Genomic DNA, 25930 nt, shown 5'->3' on the forward strand with positions numbered 1-25930 from the left:
TTCTATTATCATTAGTTTTTGCAGCGTACGCAATGTAAGGAATTTTTTTGGTAATTTTTTTATCCCTTGGTTTACATTATTGGAGTTTTAGTAAGGATCCCTAATATTTTTGAAAATATAGTATAACCTATGTCGCTCAAGGATAGTGTAGCTTCTCAACGGTGAAACAATTTTTTGAATCGGTCCGGTAGTTTCGGAGCCTATTCAATGCTAACAAACAAACAATCAAATCTTTACTCTTTATAATCGTTTATTTTACATGAAGATGTTTGATTTGTAGTATATAATAAATGAAGTCTATTTTTATAATAACATCTTACCTTTGTATCACTTTAAAAACCTTATTTCGATAATGCATATCGACAGTTGTTACAACCACGGCTGTAAGCAACTTGTCAGTGTAGTTGCGGCGTGTCATTATACTGTAATGACACAGAATCTATCTATGTGTGTGTGTGAAAAATGTAAGTGTGATTTTAATTTAGTATGGTGAGTTTCGTAGTGACAGACGATTATTTTTGTGTGGAAATTAGATAAAGTGTGCATGTGTGTAATTTCCCCCCGCAAAAAATGACAGACAGTTTTGTATTGGTAACAAACGCAATGGCTACTCCCCTCCGTGTTGCTCTATGAATAAAAGTGATTTATTTGGTATTTGAATTTATATAATTTTCTTATTTGTTTTTTACACTAAAATAAAAATACACACATTAAAATTTATTTTAAATGATTCGCTTGACAAGTTTGGTTTTGGCCCTTCAAATGTTCTTTGAAATCAATTTTATTATTCTAATAAAAAAGTAATGTAGTGTTTTCAATACTAGTTTACTACGAAATTGATGAAAGTACAAAAGTAAAAGCAGATTACATTTACAAAATTTCGTAACAACATTTATAGGATCCGCATTCGATATTCCGATTGCTTTATATTTATAATTCGGTATTGGCGTTTATTTAAATAACACCTCGCCTTATTGCCTCCACTGGTGACAAGAGGGCTGGTGCATTTTTTGCCCAAAGAATCGGCATAGCGATTTAACGGGGAAATGCTGCCAGCATTCTTGGCACAATTCCACGCGGACATGATTTATACCAAAACTATCTGTAAATATTTAGTTCTTAAGTTTTGAATTGTAAATATGTATAATATTTTGTATAAATAAAGATTATAAAAATTTAAATTCGGCAACATTGATATACTCACTGTCGCTGTCGTTCCCGTTCTATAAATCGGTTCTTCGATGTCGGTCAGTAGTCGGTATTTTAGTAATTGCAATAGTTATCTTTTTTCCTGTTTATTTTGTAAAAAAATTCTTAAGTTTAATTAACACGCATGAAAATATAAATAGCATTAATTCTAACGAAATCTTCAATTCATATAATCAAGTTACATTAAAGGTAAGATTTTCCGCTATTAATTTATAAAATGAACCAAGATTGAGAGAATACTTGAACTTTATGACATTCTTTTCATTAATTATATCGTTTAATAGTTATATTTAAACACAGTACCATATTTTTATTACATATTATGCCATTCTTTATTAAAATACGCTTAATATTGAAATTAATGAAACTTCGAGTCTTCTGTCAATAACCTTTGACATGTGTCATTGCTTACGTGTCAGCCCATGGTCAGCCCCCTGTATTTCATATTGAGCGAGATGTTACCCTGAATTTTCTATTTAACTCAACGTTTTGCAACAAAGTAACTGCAGAAATTCTTATCATTTTGGTAAGCAATTACGTATAACAACAGCCAACAATGATATTACGTGTAATTTCAATAAACTGATGCGCGACCTTTCAGATTTATTTATTTTTATTTGCAATTAAAATTTAATAAATAAGCAATTTTTTAATCTTTTTAAGGCATGAATATATTTTATTAATTTTTTCTAAATATTAACGTTGCTATTTATTATAATCTAAACGTAAAAAAAAAACGCAAATATAGTTTAAACATACAATTCACGCGTCGGCATTTTTAAATTATCATTTACATATTTATTATCAGTATTTTTGGTCCTGATAACTACATCAAAAAGTTTAGGCAAAACAGGGAAACGGTTTTGCATATCACTAACTAACAACTGAAAAAGGATAAGAATTACTTATATGTACAATATAAATCAGTATTTTCGAGCTTTTCCTACTTAATCCTAGGTAAATACGGAATTTCATTCTATAGAAATTTAAAAATTTTACCAAGTTTAAGCTAATGCTATGTTGAAATAATAAAAAAAAAAGAAAGAAAAAGAACTATAATAGAATTTTTATTATCTTATTTATCATTTAATTTATTTAGACTACCCTAAATAGACTATATTTGGCACTTACTGCTATTTTCAAAAATCACAAATGAAATGTAAGTTATACAATGTGATAATAATTAAATTTTAATGAAATTTGGATTGGATAGTTGATAAAAAAAATTAATCAAATATCTAAGAATTGAGTTTTTTGTTATTTTTTTTTTAAAGTTAATTGCATACTTTTTAAATTGTGAAGTTAATGAATAGGATGATGAGAGGATAGTGTTAAACGAAACTAACAAAAATTTTGGTTATACTAGGTAGGTGCTTGCAGGAAGTGTAATGGAACTGCAAGCAGTGCTTGTGCTATGCGGACTGGGGGTAGCTGGTGCTGCAGTCCTCCTGCTGATGGGATTGTTCTCAGCATCGGGAACAAGCTATGAGGAAGCGATAGCTCAACAAAGACGAGCAACAAATGAACTGCTTGCTTTGGCTGAAAACAAGAATAAATCAAAAAAGACCAATAAGAAAGCTAATAAGAAGGTAAAATTCTATTTTAGAATTTATTTTATAAAATTATAAAACATATAATAAAATCTTATCTATTACTAGTACACAAATCATTGGTTTATTATACATAATATCCCAAAGTACTAAATATTAGAAATAAATTAATTATTTACAGCTCCACATGAATTATTTTAAATTGAACTGATATCTACTGGGTACTGAGGTTCTTGAAATAAGTAATGTTTGATTAAAATGTTTTATTTCATAATTGATTCATATGCTTTAATGACTTAATTAATTAATAGTGTCATATATTTGCAGTTGGCAAAGAAAGAAAAGAAAGAAAATGCCACAGTGGCAACAGGTAGTGAGCCAGAAAGCGAGGCCCCAGCTGAGAGTGGAGTGGAAGATGACTCGGTTCCCGCCAAACATCATGTAGAGTTTAGCCCTCCTATCGTAGTTGAAGTTCAAAATGACACACCACCTCACATCAAGGTATGTTTTTGCAGAATGATTTATCATTGATACTAATAAATTATTTGTTCTTAGTCTACAGTTTGCAGCTTCTTAATATAATTAATAATATATTAAATAAACCTATAATTATATTATTAATAAATTATGTGACATTGGGCTAAGTTCTTTGCATGTATAGCTGGAAAAACTCATTATATATGCTTGCAATATCCATCTGGCTATGATAAGATAACCTTATATTTTCTGGTATTAACAATATGTTTAAACTGGTTTACATACTATACTTATAAGTAATGATTGTTATATTGTACATATAACTGGTTGGTTTGGTTCAATATTCAATATATTTGTATTAAGCATACGCTTAAAATGCAGATATGAACTATCAATGTTTAAGCATGATTGATATCATCTGTATAACTAACTGTAGTTTATGTACTTTGCTGTATTTTTGTTTATTGTATATTAGTAAAAAAATCTAAAATTGTGTGTGGTTAAGAATTAAAATTAGAGAGCTACTGAAACCTAGGAGGGTACTTCTATTGTAGAATTAATGTGTGTACAGATTCGCAAACGCGGCAAGGATCCTAAAGTAAAGCCGATATTGTTAAACAAAGAGGATCCGAGCTGTGTTAGCGATCCAAGCACGACGGCGACGCCGGTCGCAGAGGTTTCTAACCACTTTGAGGAAATGCACCCCAAGGACGACTTAGAATTATTGCACGCTTCATTAGAAAAAGTGAGTTCGTTGACATCAGTGATATGACATATCAATTCAATCTAAATTAGTCATTTTGACACTAATATTAAAATAGTTCTTAACATAACAGAAATCATGTTAAGCTACATTATAATAATTCAATAACATTAAATTTGATAAATTAACCATAAATATACATTAAGTACTGAGAATATCTACATCATATTTATTCAGAACAAATTATCTCTTCATATATTTTGTATCTGAGGTGTGTTATGTCGTTAAAAAGGTCAATAAATAACAGACTAATGCTCCAGAATTTGCACAAAATGTAATTTAAAACAAATGTGCAATCATCAGCATGATTGTGAACAAAATAACTAACTCTTTAACTTGAAGCTTATTGGAATAGAACTCTTATATAAAAATTAACCTTTCCTTTTTCATTTCCTTTTTTATTTGTTAATAAAATATTATTTATTATTAAAGTAAAAAAGTAGTAATAAGGGGTGAACATAAAGAATTTTTTTTTTAAACATATTATTTTTTGTCACTATCATAGAATAAAGTGGTAAAATGCAAAGTGCTTTTTAATGTTTTTTGTTTCCTGTTTTTGTACAAAAAGTGTTCTGTGTACTTTTAAAGTCCTTGTTTAGTAAAATTTCTTATTGTGGATAGAGCTTGTTTAGTAAAATTTCTTAATGTTTTAATGGAGCTTAAAAATTATTTGATTATGATTGTTTATATACAATTATACTTTCTAATAGTAAATGTAAATTTTTAAATGACTCAAATTTTTTGGGTGAATTTGTAACATATATAATTTTTGATATTAACATCCTTTAATTGAATTATAGTTAGTTATTTTATTTATTTTTTTGGTCGTCGTGTTAAAAATTTAATTCCTCTAGATGATTTTTTTGACGCGCGACAAATTTTGGTATAAAAAATAATAAATCTTACATTAATGATATCTATTTTTTGAGTATACTTGGTGCATATTCGATTGGTATTAATAATTTATATATGTATTGTTCATTTGTTATTTTATTTGCGTAATTGTAATATATATGCGCCGTGTTATGTTGCTTGGGTTGCCTTTTTGGTCTTGGATCTGAAAATATATAAACTGTATTTATATCTGTATGTAAATTTCTTAATCATATTTGTTACTACTGGGATATTTTTATGCAGTGTTTTACGTTCTTTTTGGCATGACTTGTGTGTTTTCTTTTATTGTTTTACATAAAAACAGTTGATTTTGGTTTTAAATGGGTATTTTTATTATTTGTAATATTTTGATTGGTTAATCCTCTACTGAGACAAAGAAAATTGTTTGTTTTTTTTTTGATCTTAAAAAATTATAAGTTATGTGTATATATACTAAATATAGGTAGCGGAGAAGAAAGAAGAGGTAGAGAAAAAAGAACAGAAATCTGCGAAACAAACTAAGAGCGGCAAAGCTCCTCCGAAACAGAATGTGCCGGAGACAGTGAAAGAGGAGTTGCGGATCAACGCTGAAGCGCCACTTGAACAGCGCAAGGGTTAGTTCTTTATGATTTATTATATGTACTAGTTATATGCTAGGTCCAGGGGAATTTTCGCTTAGTAAGTACGTAGAACGGGATTACCTGACAGGTCGAAAACTGCACCAAAATAAAAATTATATAAAATATAATTGCATATTTGTAGTTGTAATTATGTCTTTTGATCAAATTACACGATTATTTTATAATTAATATTACAATTACGAATTTCAAGACATAAAACCAATTCCAATTCACATTAAAAATATATATAAATTATAATAAAATTGCAGTTAAAAAGCAAGAAAAGAGGCCAATTAATGATGCTGTAGATGAAGTGGTGCCACCGTTGAACGCGCCGCAACCGAGCGAGCTCACAACAGACAAATTGCTACGTAACGCTCTTCCAGCTGCACCTGCACCTGCACCTGAACCTAGACCAACACCTGCTTCTGCATCTGCACCCACACCTGCACCCGCACCTTCACCGCCAGCGAAGGGCAAGAAGAAAAAGCCTGAACCGAACATGCTCTCTCTCATCGGTGAGTTAAGCCTTTATTTAGTTAAATTAGAGAGATAAAATAATGATTGTGTTGCCACCAGTATAAATAAAGATTGCACTGAAAAGAAAATTCCGTAGAAGAAATTTAACAAACATATACTACATTTAAATATTTTTCATCTATACATTCTTGTAGCTATAATAATATTATTCAAAAATGTGACTCAAACTGCTAATTCTCAGTGTAAAAATAAGAGAAAATAAATTTGATTTCCAATATAATATTGAATTATGCAATTCTAAATAGTACAAACTTTGTTTAGTTCTTAACATGAAAACATACATTGTAAAAAAAAGTGAAAATTAAAATTCACGAGTATAATTTATGGACGCACATTTTAAAATAGAACTTTCATTTCATGAGATATTTTCAAGTACTAAATATAAATTAAAATTATATAATTTTTAAAATCTAATACTGCTGACAGAAAAGCAAAAGATCAACTAAAATCAAATATCATATAGTAAGAGATTATCAGGTATACAATGGAACCCGGAAATGAAAACATTTTTAAAAAGAGCATCTTTGTTTTAACTGAGATGAAAAAATATGTAAATAGAAACAAAGTAATTATATCGTTTGTGTGAAAAGCATTTAGAGCTAGGTCATTATTTGCCTTCTGTATATACGTATTAATTCTGACGTTTTTAAAGTTTATACCATTGTGTTTCTTAAAACAAAAGATCCGTTTTGTTAAAGATCCGATCAATTCCGATCATATCGTGTTCAAAATTATTTCTTGAATATGACGGCGGGCTTAACAAGAATAAACAGTATTAACAATATATAAAACTCTTTTACTTTAATGTTTTTTAAAGCAACATATTTAAAGTGTATTATAACAAAGATGATAAGGTTTATCTCAGGAATTAATCTTGAGATTTCAAACGAAAATCGAATATAAGATATCTTTTGATGTTGCTAAGTTATAATAACCTTCAACCCTTTTTCCAAGAGATCTTTACTGAAATTTGGGATAAAAATATCCTTGTTGGTAGCATTAAGTAGCTGATAACTTAAACCCTGTCAAAGTATACCCTAATTCAGTCAGTGGTTTCGATATACAGGTGAAGATGCAAACTGACAGGGATAAAAATAAATCCAGTTTCGGCTTCAACATCGATTTTTCAAAATATTGTCACGTACAAAACTGAGCCTATTACAGTTTTTTTATAAGTTTTGCTGGAAACAAGAATTAGATAAAACATATGACAATAGCTTTTATACGGTTATATTCAAGTACTTTCAACATCGAATGTTTTTTGTTATACGAGTTTGAAAGTCCGACATACTGTAAACCTGTTTTGTATAAACAATACAAACATAAACCACAGATGTTAATGAGGGTTTCCGTATTATGCTTAATCGATATTAGCTATTCGTCTCGTGAAAGTGGAATGCCCCGAAATAAAAATAATTAAGGTAAAAGCACTAATGCTCGACATTGAACTAAAAGATGACATTTTCGAAAAAATCTTTTGTACTAAGAAAACTAATAATTTATATAACTTGCTCCTGCTGTTAAAGACACCTAGTGCCATCGATGATACATGCTCAAAAGCTTGCGTACATTTTCAGAAGCAAATTTCAAAATGGCATGAGTTGACAAAAAACAATGTGAGCAAGTTGACATTAGACGCGTAATTCTTAGCGTTTTTGTTAGTGTAAGCTACTTTTGAACAGGTATGATTTTGTCTTATGTATATTATTATTGGCTATTGTTGATTTCGATATTATAAATATATGAACTTATTGACTTATAAGGACCATTACCTTGTTATTTTGGTTTGTTTTTGAATAAATTTTGTGTAGTGTTTACTATTAGTACCAGAAATCAATCCAAACCTAATAGATGACACATGTGTCTTCTACTAGGGTTACATCGAACTGAATTTGTTAGCTTATTTTAATGCAAATTTAGCCTTTACGATGTAAAAATAAGGTTCATGTCTGAGTTTCGTTTGTTTTACACTAGCCTAACTAAAAGATGACAGTGTCAACTATTAGGGTATACTAGATGTCAACTATTAGTATCCATTAATGTCAGATTAAGGTTCAAGCACGATGCCGCCAGTAAATGGGCAGATGTTTAGATACTCCGAAGCCGATATAGAAGCAGCCATAGAAGAATGCAGACAGGGTGTTCCGATAGCTATTGCGGCGGAGAAATTTGGTGTTCCGTGGGTAACTCTACTTAACAAAGTTAAGGGAAAGGAAAGAAGCTGCTATGTGACTGAAGATATAGAAAGAATACTCGTAACATGGACAAAAGCTATGGTTAAACAAGGGTTCCTAATGGGAAAATATATTTTACAAGATTGCGTTAAGAAAATAGTTGATGAACTTAAGATTAAAACCCCCTTTAAGAATGGTAGATCAGTTAAAATAACAGAAAATAATACTGACAGTATCAGTGCAGATCCCTGATTATGCCTTCCATGTCACAATTTCCACAAAATCCTTCGCATAATATGGGTGACCACTCCCTTTAAAAGAGCCAACACCTAAAGATCATTCTAAAAAAAGGAAGAAAGAAAAAATATCCTCTGTGGTGTCGTCGAAGTAATTGCAATAATATTATGAAAATAAGGAAAGAAAAAAGAGTGAAATGGAAGAAATAAAAAAAGAGATTAGAAGAAAGAAAGATGAAAAAACAGAAGAATGAAGAAGAAAGAAAACTTAAGGCTGCTTAGAAATTAGCTAAGAAAAGTCAAAAGATTGTGAAAAAGAAAACTAATAAGACTGATATCTATAGTGTCTCAACTACTGAAGAAGAATGGATAGAATCTGGAGATAGATGATCTTACTGACGATCGTGAGATGGACAAGAAGATGAAGATACTGATGAAGAAAATTACCATAGCGAAAATAAGATCTCTTCTGGTGTTTATGAAATTTATTAACTTTTCTGATAAAAAGAAGTTTTATAAGTTTCTTTGCGTTGTCCAAAAAATATCGGGCAAAGAGATTGACGTTATGGCAATGGTAAGCTGTGATGAAAAGAAACTGTATTTAAAGAAAATGTGAAAGATATTATAGTATTGTAAGTGAATCTCAAACAGTAGAAGTTCTCAATGCGCCAAAAATGATTGTTGCAGGGGATAGGATTGAGTTATTTATATAGAGAGAATTAGAGTATAATTTTCCCTTAAATGTTAATGGGTGACTTGATGTGATATAACTTATTTATTTTTAAGTTTTGAATATTTAGTTTAAAGTACTTAAATGTCGAAAACTGATTAGATACTCTTAACAAGGCTAAATATTGATTTTCTGAGAATATTTTTTTATGTTATTTGATTTGATTATAATTTTTTACTTAATTAATAATTTTAAAGCACAAGCTGTGCTCGGTTTACATTTCAAAATATTTTTTGTTGATTTGTTTTGATAAAACGTATATTACAGTGATGTTATAGTCATGTCTACTATTAGTGCCAATTGATGTCTATTTTTGGTGGATTTGATTTTTGATGGTGTCATCTTTTAGTATCTACGACAAACCTAGGAAAAATCTAATTTTTAGTTAAAAATACGACAGTCCTAAAATATTTTATATGAAAAAGATAATTTCGAAATGTTACTCTCAACAGTAAAATAAATTGTAAGTGTATTTTTTTTTTAAATACATTTGATTTTTGACAATGAAGTTTGATTTGTTCTTAATGAGTCCAGCATTAGTGCTTTTACCTTACTTAAATTGTTATTCGTTATAAAACTAAATTTGTATTATCTTAATAATATTTTATACTTCTTCAAAATGTATTTAGACTATTTTTGTACAGTCATTATAATTTAGACTATTTTTGCACAGTCATTATAGTAGTAAACAAAGTCGCTTCCCGCCGTCTGTATGCTTAGATCTTTAGAACTACGCATCGGATTTTGTACTGTGTGGCTACGGTACTAAAGAATTTAGCCACCCCCTCTCTTCCCGTGGGTGTCGTAAGAGGCGACTAAGGGATAACACAGTTCCACTACCACATTGGAACTTAAAAAGCCGACCGGTGGCGGGATAACCATCCAACTGCTAGCTTTGAAATACACAGGCCGAAGACGGGCAGCAGCGTCTTCGGTGCGATAAAGCCAGCACTGCGGTCACCAACCCGCCTGCCCAGCGTGGTGACTATGGGCAAAACACATGAGTTCACGCTATTTTTGGCGTAAACTTATGGAGGCCTATGTCCAGCAGTGGACTGTGATAGGCTGTAATGATGATGATGATGAATGATCGGATTTTGATGCAGTTTTCTACAGTAAATAGAGCGATTCCAGAGGAAGGTTTATATATATATAATACATGCATAACATAGTAGAGTAACTCTGATAATTTTTGAAAACGCGCGAAGCCGGGGCGGGTCGCTAGAATTTTATAATTTCACTATTTAGGATTGTTACATACCTACTGTGGATCTAGAATAACATGTCTGCTACTTTTTATTTCGGCAAAGGAATCGTAACTTATTTCGCAAGTAAAATCTCGAGTGACAACAAGTAAATTAATAAACAGTTCCTGGTTGGAAAAAGATAAATAATCAAATTTTGTTAACGTTATTTTCTTAAGGAGTAAAATTTCGAAGGTTTTCCTATTCTAAATCTAGACACGTTAGGGGCAAGCGTGTAAAATGTATACGAGTGTTGTAAACGCGGTAAAATGATGCGTGGTGCGTGTGGCAGCGGACGGCGGCGTGGCGGTGAGCGAGCTGCTGCGCGTGCTGCGCGAGGCGGCGCTGTCGCGCACCGACATCCAGGTGCTCACCGACGCGCTGCTCGACAAGCACCACGACCCGCTGCCGCAGCACTCCGAGTGGACCGAGGTTTCGCACTCTAATTCACACACCAAACCTCCCCCGCTAACACCCCATACCCGACTCGATCGAATATCCTACTGGGACACGCCAAATGACACTAAGTTAATAAATGAAAAATCTGCGTTTGGTTGTCTGTTTATTGCAGAAATATTATAGCAATAGTCGAAACGAAATGCGATTGTCACTGCGTAGTGCACAACAAGCACCCCGCTGCACGAACGCCCGACTGTGGTGGAGCACAGCAGGATTATTTATCTCAACCTTACAGAAGGTCAAATCTAAATGGGTTAGGGAAATAATGCTGCTTTTAAGTAGTTTTGTGTCTATGTGTTGAGTAAGATGGCCAGACCACCTTAGGGAAGACCGGGGTTAAGGTCGGCATCGCGCTTGTGATACTTCTGATATTGTAGGCGTCTATAGGTTAGGGTAACCGCACATATGTGAGGGTGCGGTGCCCTCAAAGAACGCTAAATTAATATATGAAACAATTGCCATATCTTATATATCGTAATCTATTTACTGAATGAACATTATGGCAAAGTCGAAACAAAAGGCGTGTTTGACCGCCTAAGGCTACAGTTTTTATTTTGAAGTATGTTTTTTTAATGGTCAATTCAATAATAATGCTATATAGATATAATTAATTTAAGCTCAAAAATCGTATGAGTTTACTAGAAATACGTTTCAGATCACATCGGTTAGTTGTTCTGAACCAGTCTAAAGTATATTAACTATATAACAACTTTATTAGGATTGAATGAACTAAGGTGACTTTGAATGGAATGTCATGTATGAAAGCGATTGCATTTTCAAACATCTTTAAGTTAATGTTATAATGAATATAGATAAATACCAATACTGATACCTCCAATACAATGATGTTGCTGAATAACGCCTACCTTGATTTAAAAAAATAGCATGTTTTGTAAATAAAAAAGGACATGGATTTCAAAAGCCCGTGGATGTATATTAATTGTATATTTAAAAAAAATTGTTGTAGATACCGTATCTTTTAAACTAAGGCATTTGTGTAAACATCTTTTGATATAAAAGTTAGTTTATATAGTGACGACATTGTATTACAAAGCAATATGAAGTTTACTTAGACCATAATGTTTATTCAGAAATTAACGATCTGAAACAACACTGATATGATAATTCGTAATGAGGTTTTACTAAGAACTGTTATTTTTGCAGTTACTATTTGTTACACGTTTTCATATAAATATAAAGTTCACAAAAAAATTAAATTAAAAATAAAATAATTAAAAGTAACTTAGGTATTTTTATAGCCTTTGTTATAATTTTTTGAACTTAGTTTTTCGGCTTTACGACTTATTTGTAATACTATTTTTAATTGTTATTTATTAAACAATAAAAGTTATAATATTAATAATAATATTTCTTTGCCATCAAATTGATATTTTAATTAAATACTTAATTATTAATAAAATAGTGTCCATTTTAAAATTTACTTCAAAAATACTACATTTTATATTTTACTCATGAAATTAAAACAAATATAAATACAATAAGATAAAACGTAACTTAGCAAAGAAAACTCTCACAGAGAAACACATAACGATACTAGTACATGAAGACAGGTTACATAAAAATTACAAGTAGAACATTCCGACATCAATATAATATTTAATTATAGGGTCCCAACGATCCCATGCAGAAGTTAAAGAAACAATTAGCTGACAAGGAAAAGGCGCTTGCAGACGAAATAGAAGCTTCTCAAGCACTGCACGCTAAATTGAAGGAGCTCAGGTGAGTGTAATTAATTTAAAATGACATATTGATAATGACAAACATATTTTCCGTACGTTTGATATAAGAATGTATTATATAATCTATTGTTAGTCATTATATGTATATTCTAACTAGCCCGTTGCCACAGTTTGTAGTGACCCTGCTTTCTGCTTAGAGGTTTGTGGGTTCGATTCCTACTTTGAGTCTGGGTGTAATATATATTTATTTATATATGTATTATTTATATGTAAGTTAATCAAAAAAAAAAAAAATGTAGCTATACCAGTCGGCTGTTACCTACTCGTATAACACAAGCATTAAGTTGCTTACTTTAGGAAGAAATGACCGTGTGTGTTGTAAATATTTATTTATTTATTATTTATTTATACCTCTTGCGTCACATTACAGGACATATCATTTATTTGGAATAAGAATGCATGTTTTTATTTCAATGTTTCTCAGTACGTGTAGCTCTAAAAGACTTGTTTTTTTATACTCAAATGTTGCTGGGATATTCTGTTTTGAGAAATGTTGAATTAAAATACCAGAAATATTATTTTAATAATTTTATTTAATATTTTTGTGTTCCGGGTTTTTTGTCGCCTATAGACGTCGTTGACGCACAGGACTCGCAAGCCCCGCACGTGGCAAACGTTTGTATTGGCCATACCGATGTTTGCCGTGGTCAGGGCGTTTGTGCTTGTGTATGTAATGCGTGATTCCGGACCCCAGACACAGGAGAAAATCCTACTGCGAAATGTTGAGTGTGAGGCGGTAATTCAATTTAATATTCTCGTCGGCTAGCAAGTGGGTACAGAGATACAGATTCAAATTTTAAACTTGCAATAATTTCGTTTTAAAATTTAGTTTTAAAATACGCAACATACACTAAGGTAAATGCGTACGTAGTTACTAGACACACTCAGACAATGACAGAGTACAGAGCTAGCTAAGTTCCTATTGGTCTAAAATCCGGCGTAAGGAATATTTTATACCCTCGCGTGATAATGACAATGATCCAGTACATATGCAAGGTAAATACATAGGTATATCTGATAAGTCACCTAATGATTTTGCGCCCAGACAGCGTTAATTATTTAATAAAGTAGGTAAATAAATTAGGAAGGTAAGTTAGCACTGCATAAGTCGTCCACTGAGCGTAAGCACGGTTATAATTTACAATGAAAGGATCATGGTCTATATGTATTGTAGTGAACGTTAGCTCACTAAAGATCACTACGATAAGGTTAAGTTAAAATATCTAATAACATTCACACACGGCAGTCTGATCCCAAGCTAAGCAACTTAATTCTTGTGTTATAGGTACCAGCCGACTGTTAGAGCAATTTTTTTAGAGAATAATACATATATAAATACAAATATTACACCCAGATTCGCGGCGGGAGTCGACCCCACAATCCGCGGGCAGAAAGCAGGGCTACTACAATCTGTGCTAACGGGCTAGTCGAATTGGTAAAAATCAAAAAGAAAGGTTCCCGAGGGTAAAAGCTTACTTCTTACTTCTTAAAGTTGTAAAACTTTGCCAGCAGGGAGCTTAATTCTCTAACCAGAGGAGCGTCGCGCTATATAGTCCCGTATTTATTATGTACTAGTTGTGCCCGGAACTTCGTTCGCGTGGAATAGTGACTTTACACAACGTGATTCTTTAAATTGGCATAACTTTTTTATTTATGTACCATGTCAATACATGAAACAAACACTAAATGTTAAGCTAAGCTCTCCAAAATATATAAGTAAACATCAAATCTAAATTGGATTAGCCGTTTCTAGCGTGCACAAACGCACAGACAAACAGACAGAAATTCTGACAATCATTATTTTGGGTGCTCACTGCGTTGATAAAGATCCCAATAATATATTTTCTCATATATCTTAAATGCACAGACGGCGACCCGTCACATTATAAGTACGCGTATTGATCGTACGCCGCGGTCGGCAGGGCGAGCCTGAACGCGGAGCGCGCGCGCGCCGGCGCGGCGCGGGCCGCGGCGGAGCAGGCGGCGGCGGCGGCGCGCGCCGAGCAGCACACGCTGGCCGCGCGCCTGCAGCGCCTGCTGGACGACAACCACGCGCTGGCGCAGGACAAGCTCGTGGTGAGCCCCGCCACGCGCCTGGAGGGGGCTTGGTGGGGGGGGGGGGAGAGTTACGCGTCGTGTGTTACTGTAGGGGTAACAAAAGAAGTCTTCAGTCGTGTGGTCTAAGGCACACTCGTTTTTTTTTTTTTTTAAATATATAGACTAGCGCTTGACTGCGATCTCACCTGAAGGCAAGTGAAGATGCAGCCTAAGGTGGTGCGCGCTTGCCTAGAAGATGCCTATTCACTCTTGATTTAAAGATACCCAAGTTATAGTTCGTTGGAAAAACGGAAGCCAGAAGGGTATTCCAAATTTTTGCGGTGCGTATTAAGTATTACTCGTTTTTTTTTTTATACAACCGGGTCGGCAAACAAACGTATAGCTCGCCTGACACCAAGCAACCATCGTAGCCTATAGTCACTTGCGACACCGGAAGCATTGTAAGCATTGTCCACTCTACCCCCAATCCCCCCCAGTAGCTGACTATTTTACTTATCAGGGGAACACGACACTGCTCGCAGTGATATTCTCTAAGACCGAGGTGCCTCCCCAGTCGGGCTGATCCATGCTTTGAGTAGGATCTTTCCTGCAGTCTGCTACATCAATTGAAGGAATCTACTCTTTGACAAGTGATACATGTGGTATGAAAAAAATATGGGAAGTGAAATCGTGTTCAAACGCTAAGAATTATACCGAGAATAACACTACAGCGTTTTTTGCTGTAGCAAGATATAGGTAGTATACAGGCATTGGAATTTACAATGCCGACCAATCAATAAGTTTTGATTTTTGAGTTTTATCATTTCAATTCATTCATTTAATTAAACATATTAATTTTTAAATGTCAAGGTAATCGTAATTAAGGAGTAAACTCCAGTCACGTGTTGGATCTAGCTCACGCACTTTTTTTATATACATTAACAATTCAAATTTCCACACTGACGTAGTACTATAGTATAAGTTATAAATATTATTTTACAGCTTCAAGCTAAGCTAAACGAAGAAAGCGAAGCTCAAGCGCAACGCGTTCAAATGGAGATGCACATTCAGAGATTATCAGAGGTGAGATTTTTGCAATATACATTTCCATTTTCCCAATTAAAAACGCGATTACAATCAAGATTTTCATTGTTATATAAAAGTAAATTTATGAATAATAATAATTAAAATTTACTATATATAGTAGAAGACTGGGCCGAAAAGATGACTATTTTTAACCGACTTCAAAAAAGGAGGAGGTTACTCATTTCGACCGTATATATAGGTATATATGTTCGGGGATAACTCCGTCGTTTATGAACCGATTTTGATAATTCTTTTTTTGTTGGAAAGGAGATATCTCTAGTTTGGTACCATGATAAGGAAACCAGGGTCCGATGATAGAATCCCAGAGAAATCGAGGAAAACTCTCGAAAATCCGCATAACTTTTTACTGGGTGTACCGATTTTAATAATTCTTTTTTTGTTGGAAAGAAGATATCCCTAGTTTAGTACCATGATAAGACAACCAGGATCTGATGATAGGATCTCAGAGAAATCGAGGGAAACTCTTGAAAATCCGCAATAACTTTTTACTGGGAGTACCGATTTTAATAATTTTTAATTTAATCGATAGCTGATGTTTGTCATGTGGTCACATATAAATTTTATTGAGATCTGATAACTACTTTTTGAGTAATCTTTGATAACGCGTAGTTACTTGACTATTTTTTCGTCGATCTACGTTGTATTACTGTCGATGTAATTGAAGTCGGTTTTTTTTCCGTTTGCAAGCAAACACAATTGTCGTCTACCTACGTTGTATTTATTACTTGTCGATATAATTGAAGTCGGTTTTTCTTCGTTTGCCTGCAACCACAATTATTTTTTAACGATACTGTGAAAATATCATTCATGATTATAAAAAAATATATATATCGTATTAAGGGCTCAAACTTTAGTAGTAAGTAATCGCATTTTTTACGCAAAACTCGACAATTAGTTTCTGTATTAAAACTAACCGGGTGTCGCGTTGCTCAAAATCGGAATGCAAAGATTTATTTTCGAAACAAAACCACCGTCTCAATATAACTACACACTACTAATAGAATAGTATATAATTTAATAGCGTAGGTGGGTTTTTTTTAATTGATGAAAACTAGGGAACTCGGCAAGACATTTATTTTTGTTAAAAAGAAAAAAACTCACGCCCCTTACCATGACTTCACGTCCTTTCACCGGCCATCCCCCCGTACCCGGGCTGCATCGGTACCGGGTTACGGGGAGAGCCGCATAAGGGGAACGAGAGGGCGTGATAGTAACGAAGTGCACGTGCGGGCAGTCGGCATCTCCCCCGTACCCGAGCTACATCGGTACCGGGTTACGGGGAGAGTCGGATAAGGGGAACGAGAGGGCGTGGTAGTAACGAAGTGCACGTGCAGTCGGAGGCGGCGCTAGTGGCGCAGCTGGGCGCGCTGCAGGCGGAGCTGGGCGCGCGCGCGCTGGAGGCGGGGCAGGCGCGCTGCGACGCGGCGCTGGCGCAGCAGCACGGCGCCGAGCTCGCGCAGCAGCTGCAGGTGCGCCGCGCGGCCGGCCTTGTGCCGCTCACAGTCTGTGCGCTACGCTCAAGTGCAATGACGCGTCCACGCGAGAAAATACTCTTATTGCACACCACGCACAATTCACAAATTTAAACAGAAACAAACGAGTTAAAAATTCATATTTAACTGACTTCAATTTAGGAAAAACATAAAAATCACACGATAAAAAAAAACAATAATGCTGTCCATTTTCTACTTAATTATTTTTCTATGATTGCCTACAATTTGGGCTAATGGAAAAAAAAATTACTGGTAACACTCCCTCGGTTCGTCATTTCGGGACATGGAAATTATAAGTTCCGAATAACCTCAATATTATTTTGGAATAACAAGAAATATGAAGTTTTGTATGTACTTACGTGTGAAACGATATTTCTTCAGACTTTTTATTCACTTTGGTAGTGTTTTTGCACCATTTAATTACATAAGAGGCAGGCAGAAGGCATTTTGTAGGCAAAGTTACTGTACGAGGCCCCGTGAGATACTAACGAAAATGAGCGTAGTTTGATGCATATGTGTGCGTGAGCGCGTGTGTTTACTTGAAGGAGCCGAGTTTTGTGGCTTCACTAACAACAAAGGCCGCGCATTATCTACTTTTTTTACTCGATCTATGACTGATCAATGCTAAGATAGTATTTTGCCGACACGAACGGAGTGTGAGTAGTAAAAGTAACGGTGTATAAACGTGTCCGGCAGGAGGCCAACCGCGCCTACGCCGAGCTGGAGCAGCAGCGGCAGTGCGCCGTGCACGCCGAGCAGCTGGCGCAGCAGGAGCTGCGGGCGCTGCAGGCGCGCCGCCCGGGTACCGCCCCGCCTCCTTCCTCCCACTCCGTCTATTACCGTAGCTTGTAGACGCCTGCACAGAAGCATTGCGAGCGCCTTGCCGACCCTACCCCGATACCCCTCAGGAGCTCTGATCACCTTACTCGCCGCTGGCACACAACACGGCTTAAAAGCAGTATTATTTTGCTGTGATCTTCTATAATGCTGTTATTTGATTCAATCTATGACATCCCACCACTTGCCATAGCCCTCCTTCGTGGAGGAAAAGGCTCATTAACTACTACTGTAGTCGGTGGACAGACGGCGTCATTTGTTGTAGTTTTATTACTATTACTATAAATAAATATAAACAAATATAAATTCAGCAACATTCCACTTCAGCAACATTCCACTGCTGGGTATAATCCTTTCCACGTTGGAGAATGATTCGTTAGAAATCAGCAATCCTTGAATAATATTCTCATTGTTTGATTTTAACAAATGCCACACGAAATTAAATATTCACTCTATTAGTTTTTGTTCCTTTTTATATTCTTAAACTCAAAATAACATATTTAGGTATCACTGAACTACAAAACGAAGTCCAGCGTCTTACAACCCGAGCACAGACTGCTGAAAGTAATTTAGAGAAAATCAAGGAAGAAATGGAGAAGGAAAAACAAGAGGTGAGGGTTCTACTTTCTTTTTTATGCCTTTTGTTTTTGTAAAAACCTTGACTTTTAATTCTTTGTTTTGTACAAAACTTGACAGTAGATAAACAGTTAGATAAATAAAGCTTCTTGAATCCTAATTTCTTTGTACAACAATTTTCATATTGTTAGACATCACTATTCAGTACAGCTTTCCGAACGCACGGAAACAGTTCTCCCATTACATCCTTACGTCACTTATTACTACAAAACTTAATAAAGTACTAGTACATTAAAATATCATATAATTAATATATTAATGATATTTATTACTTTAATAGTTAATAACTTAATAATAATTAGTAATAGTCTAAAAGTTGAATATTGTTTACGCAATAATTGGAAACCTTTAAAATATTGTAGTTAGTCATTTCAGATAGTTTCTAATGTTAAGAAAAATATTTCAGTTATCAAAAGAAATCGCATCATTACAAGAACAACTAGCTGTCCGCGAGTCCGAGTTAGCAGAACTGAAGCAATTGAAAGCAATTCCCGCGCAAAATGGATTGTCTATTAACAGCAATAACGATGAAGAAAAGGTAAATTAAATTTTAAAAGTTTTTCGATTCGAAATAATTCTCAGTCAAATATAATCTGGGATTTCTCTCTTCTAAAAAACAATAATAATATAAGTTAAATAAAAAAGGTACAAGAATTTGTCATGTACTAATTTATTTATTTAAGCATACTAACAATATACATATTTTTATATTGTTATAATAAGCACATTAGGTATACAGTAAGGTCCTTAATACATATATCAATAACTAGCATGCATAACATTCAATTTTTTTCTTATTCAGCTTGCATAACATAAAATAAAACTATTAATTACTTAAAAAAAAAAAGAATTACAAACGAGAATATAAAAAATGTTTACAAAAGAGAATATTAAAAAAGAAAAAAAAAAACTATATTATTTGTGAAAATGAGCAATAAGTTTCCTTTTAAATGCACTATAATCATCACCAAATATGTCAATGCCTGGTAAATCTTTTGCAATTTTGTTATAATTCAAACACAGTTTAACCACGGGCGCCTGATGTCCCATATGAGTTTTTGATCTTGGTATATAAAAGATGTTGTTGATTTGAGATGTTGTTGATTTTTTCTTGGGTACCTACGTGGGACTGAAAGAGATATACGCTCAGCCAAGTTGCCACAATGTACATCATGATGCAGAATTTTATATAAAAAGCATAGCTCGAGAAGTGCGCACCTGTCCCGAAGGCTCATCATCCCAAACAAGCCAATCATTGATTGTATGGCTGTCTGTGTGAGATGCCACTGGCAGAAAAAGCAAGATACCTCTTAAAAGTACGTTGTAAACTTTCTACGAGCTGTGAGTGCATAATATAGGTGGGGTTCCAAATAACACTAACATATTCGAGAAGGCAGCGAACCAAGGCATTGTACAAAACAATTTTTGTAGACCAAGAGAAGCCGTTGGTATTACGTCTAATAAACCCTAGCAAACGAGCCGCTTTCGTAACCACTTTGTCAATGTGGGATCTAAATGTCAATTTCTTATCAATAATGACTCCCAAATCTCTAATTTCCTCCACTTCCTGAAGTGATTTATTACCAATTAAGTAGCTTGAAACAAGTGTTTTTTTTTTCCTTGTGTATTTGATAAAGAAACATTTGTTAACATTGAGAGTTGTGTTATTGGTATGGCACAATGTGGAAATTGCATTAAGATCTTCCTGAACTAACCTAGCATCTACATTACTATTTATTGTTAAATAAATTTTAAATCTTCAGCGAACAAAGAAATTTTGCAATGTTTTATTTTACTCGTAATATCGTTAATAAACACCAGAAATAAGAGTGGTCCCAAATGTGATCCTTGTGGTGCACCGGAATTTGCCAAATACGTACCAGATTCAAAGCCATTGATAACATTGGGGCCGCTTGTTTAAATACGACTCCAACCATTTCAATAAAGCATTCTCAATCCCATACTGACCCAGCTTGTGGATTAGCAAAACATGATCGACTTTGTCAAAAGCACTGCTGAAGTCAATATAAATTGCATCAACCTCCTGTCCACCATCAATCGCGCGCGACAAATCAGAGATAAATACTGATAAATTGGATTGAACAGAAAGACCCCTCCTAAAACCATGCTGTGCACCTGTAAGAAAACGTTCAAAATGGTTCGATATTACCGGATATAATATCTTTTCGAATAGTTTTGCAAAGCACGAGAGAATCGATATTGGACGATAGTTTTGTACATCCATGCGATCACCTTTTTTGTGTACGGGAACAACTCTCGCCTTTTTTCACTCTTCAGGGAAACCTCTCTCCCTTAACGATCGATTGAAAATAAGGGTTAGTGGAAAAACAATAGCTGAACCACACCGCTTGACGAAAAGAGGAGGAAGATTATCCGGACCAGCACCTTTTTGTATATCCAGAGATTTTATTACTTTTTAACCGACTTCCAAAAAAGTAGGAGGTTCTCAATTCGACTGTATTTTTTTTTTTTTTATGTATGTTACATCTGAACTTTTGACCGGGTGGAGCGATTTCGACAAATTTTCTTTTAATCGAAAGGTGGTGTGTGCCACTTGGTCCCATTTAAATTTATTTGAGATCTAACAACTACTTTTCGAGCTATATCTAATAATGCGTTTTTACTTGACGCTTTTTTCGTCGACCTACGTTGTATTATACCACATAACTTTCTACTGGATGTACCGATTTTGATAATTCTTTTTTTGTTCGAAAGTAGATATCCCAAGGTTAGTACCATGATAAGAAAACCAGGATCTGATGATGGGATCCCAGAGAAATTGATGGAAATTCTTGAAAATCCGCAATAACTTTTTACTGGGTGTACCGATTTTGATAATTCTTTTTTTGTTGGAAAGAAGATATCCCTAGTTTAGTACCATAATAAGGAAACCAGGATCTGATGACGGAATCCCAGAGAAATCGAGAGAACTTTTTGAAAATCCGCAATAACTTTTTACTGGGTGTACCGATTTTAATAATTTTTAATTTAATCGAAAGCTGATGTTTGTCATGTGGTCACATATAAATTTTATTGAGATCTGATAACTACTTTTTGAGTAATCTTTGATAACGCGCAGTTACTTGACTATTTTTTCGTCCATCTACGTTGTGTACGTGTACTACTCGTCGATGTAATTGAAGTCGGTTTTTTTTCGTTTGCGAGCAAACACAATTATAATACTTCATTTTCGGTAAACTTTATTTTACCTATGTATGGAATGTTAGGATTAGAAAACCTAGTTGGAGAAGCATTATTGTTTATGTGTGAAAACGGACGAAAAATGAACGGCAAAGAGATTTGCGATCTCGGAACCAGAGTTAGCTGTTACGTTATTCAATGTCATTGATGCAGGTATAGACAATTCAGCATCCTTCTTATTTTTGAAAAAACTCCAGAAAACTTTAGGTTTTATATGAAGATTAGTCCGAGTCCTGTCTATATATTCAGTGTAACAGTTATTAAATAGCTTATGACAGCGCTTCCGAAGCATTTTAAATTCTAATTTATCTCTAGGATTTTTGTACTTATTGAGTTTTGCACGAATTTTATCTTTTTCCACCAATAATCTAATCAAATTTCTATTAAACCATACGGGATACCTGGCATTGCGTGGTTTACGTGTCGGTACAAATTTTTGTATAACACTAGACAAAGAAGTATAAAACATTGCAACCATGGCGTTAACATCATTACAGGCACAAAACTTTTCAAACCAACCAATGCTTTTTAAGTCATTAATAATGGATTCATAATTGGCTTTAAAATAGTCACTCATACCTTGAACAACATTTCGACCGAAGACAGGGCACGTGAGTATCACTAATAACTATTAACAAACTTGGATGAAACGGATCTAGTTTACTAAGCATATCTGGAGAGTTGCGTACTGAAATGCTCGATAAATTACTTAATACTAGGTCTAGAACCTTATCGTTACAACTTTTAATACAATTATATTGGTGAAACCTATTAATAGACAAGAAGTCAACCAAAGCATAACCCAATATAGAAGCATAATTCGACGGAGTAGTATATAAAAAATTATCATTACAATTCCAATTTATGAAGCTCATATTAAAGTCTCCCAGAATAACTATATCCTCTACATGATTAATAACGTTATCTCAAGATATTTATTCAAAGTTTCTATTTTCACTGGTGGAGGTAGTATATATGGTTCGCTTAAACCGAAAATAAAATCATCATATCAAAAGTTACGATCTAGCGAGTACATCGTTCCATAGCTTAATTGGCTAGAGCGCCGACAGGGTCAGTCGGAGACGCAGGTTCGATCCCTGCTGGAACGGTCAATTTTTGATATGATATTCAAAAATAATAAAATTAAAAATAAAACATAAATTCGTGCTTTAAAGCTGATTTCAATAATATCGTGTACCATTCAGCTGTTACATCCCACTGTTGGGCATAGGCTTCTTTCTCCATGTAGGAGAAGGATCCCTTCTACAAAATTGTATAATTATTATTAAATATTATTTCCAGGTTGCAGAACTAGCTAAAGTAGAAAGTTTTGTTGAGTCGCTTCGCAACGAACTTGCTTCGGCGCAAAAAAGCAGTGCAGAGCAGAAGCAACAACTGGTCAGTCTACAGGAACAACTGGCTCAGTATAGAGAGAAGAATAATGTAAGTTAAAAAAAGCAAACTTATCTATGGAACTGTAACAGATTGGAAATCTTCCATTATTGGGCACAGACCTCTTAATTTTTCAAAAAGGTAGAAAGGGTTCTTGAGAATTGTCTTTTGCTTGAATAAGCTAATCGCGATCTATGTCTATGAATTCGAATACTGGCCTACCAAAACGAACTGGCTAACAGTTCGTTTCAAAGTTAGCCAGTTCAAAATAAAACATTAAGATTATAGATTATACTATGTGGATAATAACTATTTTTAATATTCTGACAATTTATCAGAAATCAAAGCAAGTAAAGCCGTATAATCAACTAGCCCTTTAACGCATTACGCTACAGTCAAATATCTTAGTAATCGGTATATTCTACAGAAGTTGTTATCTAAAGTTGTACAGAGTATATACATACATACTCTGTACATTCAATTTATATATATATATATATATATATTCAATATATATTTTAATGTTATTTTCTCTACACAGCGTTTCATATATATTGTGTATTTAATGTGTATTCACATGAATAAACCAGTTTAAAAGCAGCACTCGTGCTGTAAAGTAATTTCGCATCTTAACTCCTCCTATTATTGTACGTGTACAAACAGTTCCGTACGATATTTTTTCGGTCCCTCGAAAAATTAATAATTTCAGTAAAGTTTTTAATTTTGTGTTATAACAGTCACATCTGTGCAAACAGCACATTTTTATTTAATTTTTAAACATATCACGTGGCAAACAGTCACACCTCGCGACACGTTCGGGCACGGCTCGGTGTTTAGTGAACAGAACATTAACCTGGACCTTTTTTAGTGCTATTATAGTGATTTAGACATTATTAGTTATATTTTAAAACAAGGTTTTTAATAATCAATAAGTTGTTATAATATATTTTCTGGAGATTACAATAAACGAAATTAATGATAAGGTAAATAAAGTAACTTTACTATCCTAAAAAAAATTGCCTACTAGAAATATGTCTAGCATGTAATATTTTTGTATTCTCCATATAAATTATTAACATTTTTTTTAATTGAAAAACATTTACTATCGCAAAAAAAGCCGTCGCAAAATGTTAAATAATAAAGGGTACAATGTGACCAGTATTTTTTTCCTTAAAAGTTTTTAATAATATGTATGTTTTGTTTATAAAAGGTTGACTGGAAGAGCTAAAACTGATAAGGCTTGTGTATACTTAATAACTAAAAACTAAATAACTTAAATATATGTGTAATGGTTAAAATAAAGTTTTAAAAAATATATCTAATATATAAAATTCTCGTGTCGCGGTGTTTGTAGTTAAACTCCTCCGAAACGGCTTGACCGATTCTCATGAAATTTTGTGTGCATATTGGGTAGCTCTGAGAATCGAACAACATCTATTTTTCATCCCCCTAATTGTTACGGGTAGTCGACCTCAAAAATTTTTTTTTATAATTTTTAGATAAATTATTTATTTTTTATTATTTTATGTACTGTGTGGCTACGGTACTAAAGAATTTAGCCACCCCCTCTCTTCCTGTGGGTGTCGTAAGAGGCGACTAAGGGATATCACAGTTTCACTACCACCTTGGAACTTAAAAAGCCGACCGGTGGCGGGATAACCATCCAACTGCTGGCTTTGAAATACACAGGCCGAAGACGGGCAGCAGCGTCTTCGGTGCGACAAAGCCAGTACTGCGGTCACCAACCCGCCTGCCCAGCGTGGTGACTATGGGCAAAACACATGAGTTCACGTTATTTTTGGCGTAAACTTGTGGAGGCCTATGTCCAGCAGTGGACTGTATAGGCTGTAATGTATTTTTTTATGATACAACATTAAAAAATACATACAATCCTAAATTTTTAACCCTCTACCAACCCCTATTTTTAAATAGCGTTTAGCGGCAATACAACGTTTGCCGAATCAGCTAGTAATATATAAAATTGTCGATACCGACAAACTTTCTATCGACAGATTAATAACCAGCCCTAATATTATAAACTTACAGCTATTTTTATTTAGTAAAATAATTTCAATACCTAACATATTTTGACTCGTGCCAGGAGTTGCGAACTAAAAACTGGAAAGTAATGGAGGCGTTACAAACCGCCGAAAAGGCTCTCGCAACGAAAACGACGCCCGCGATGCCGGCCCGAGACGTAAGTCTAACTACTCGGTTACAAAGCAATACATGATTAACTGTTGACAAACGACACTTAATATTAAAAATAATTAAAAATTAGAAATTATTAATTTTTACCATGACTATACACTATCAAAATACGGTAATTTGATGGCTATTATGTTTGTTTACAGTTTTATAAGAGTTTTAAATCATTAGCATTGTATATATTAAATCTTTGGCCGGCTTCGCTTTAATATGTATTTGTAAATTTAAATGTATTGTAATTATATTATATAGACCGATAGCTTCAAATAAATTTCTTACTATTTATTTTGCGATATTTAAAAAGTAATTAGTTTATCTTCCATTATTATAAATAGAATAGCAATTACTAACATTATTCTTAAT

General features: G+C 33.8%; 1 protein-coding gene across 1 annotated transcript in view; it reads left to right on the top strand.

The window, feature by feature from the left end:
• Nucleotides 1–1174: 1174 nt before the first annotated feature.
• The window catches only part of LOC123662478 (ribosome-binding protein 1), a 29774-nt gene continuing 5018 nt past the window's right edge, over nt 1175–25930 (top strand). The window contains exons 1-16 of the mRNA XM_045597320.1: nt 1175–1247; nt 2580–2798; nt 3087–3260; nt 3808–3981; nt 5336–5486; nt 5762–6010; nt 10709–10962; nt 12503–12615; nt 14558–14786; nt 15675–15755; nt 17063–17248; nt 17969–18074; nt 18614–18720; nt 19152–19283; nt 23270–23410; nt 25461–25556. Of these exons, the coding sequence (XP_045453276.1) occupies nt 1242–1247; nt 2580–2798; nt 3087–3260; nt 3808–3981; nt 5336–5486; nt 5762–6010; nt 10709–10962; nt 12503–12615; nt 14558–14786; nt 15675–15755; nt 17063–17248; nt 17969–18074; nt 18614–18720; nt 19152–19283; nt 23270–23410; nt 25461–25556 (2418 nt within the window). The 5' untranslated portion in view covers nt 1175–1241. The remainder of the gene's footprint in view (nt 1248–2579; nt 2799–3086; nt 3261–3807; nt 3982–5335; nt 5487–5761; nt 6011–10708; nt 10963–12502; nt 12616–14557; nt 14787–15674; nt 15756–17062; nt 17249–17968; nt 18075–18613; nt 18721–19151; nt 19284–23269; nt 23411–25460; nt 25557–25930) is intronic.

Source organism: Melitaea cinxia, chromosome 18 (genome assembly GCF_905220565.1).
Source record: "Melitaea cinxia chromosome 18, ilMelCinx1.1, whole genome shotgun sequence".
NCBI lineage: Eukaryota > Metazoa > Arthropoda > Insecta > Lepidoptera > Nymphalidae > Melitaea > Melitaea cinxia.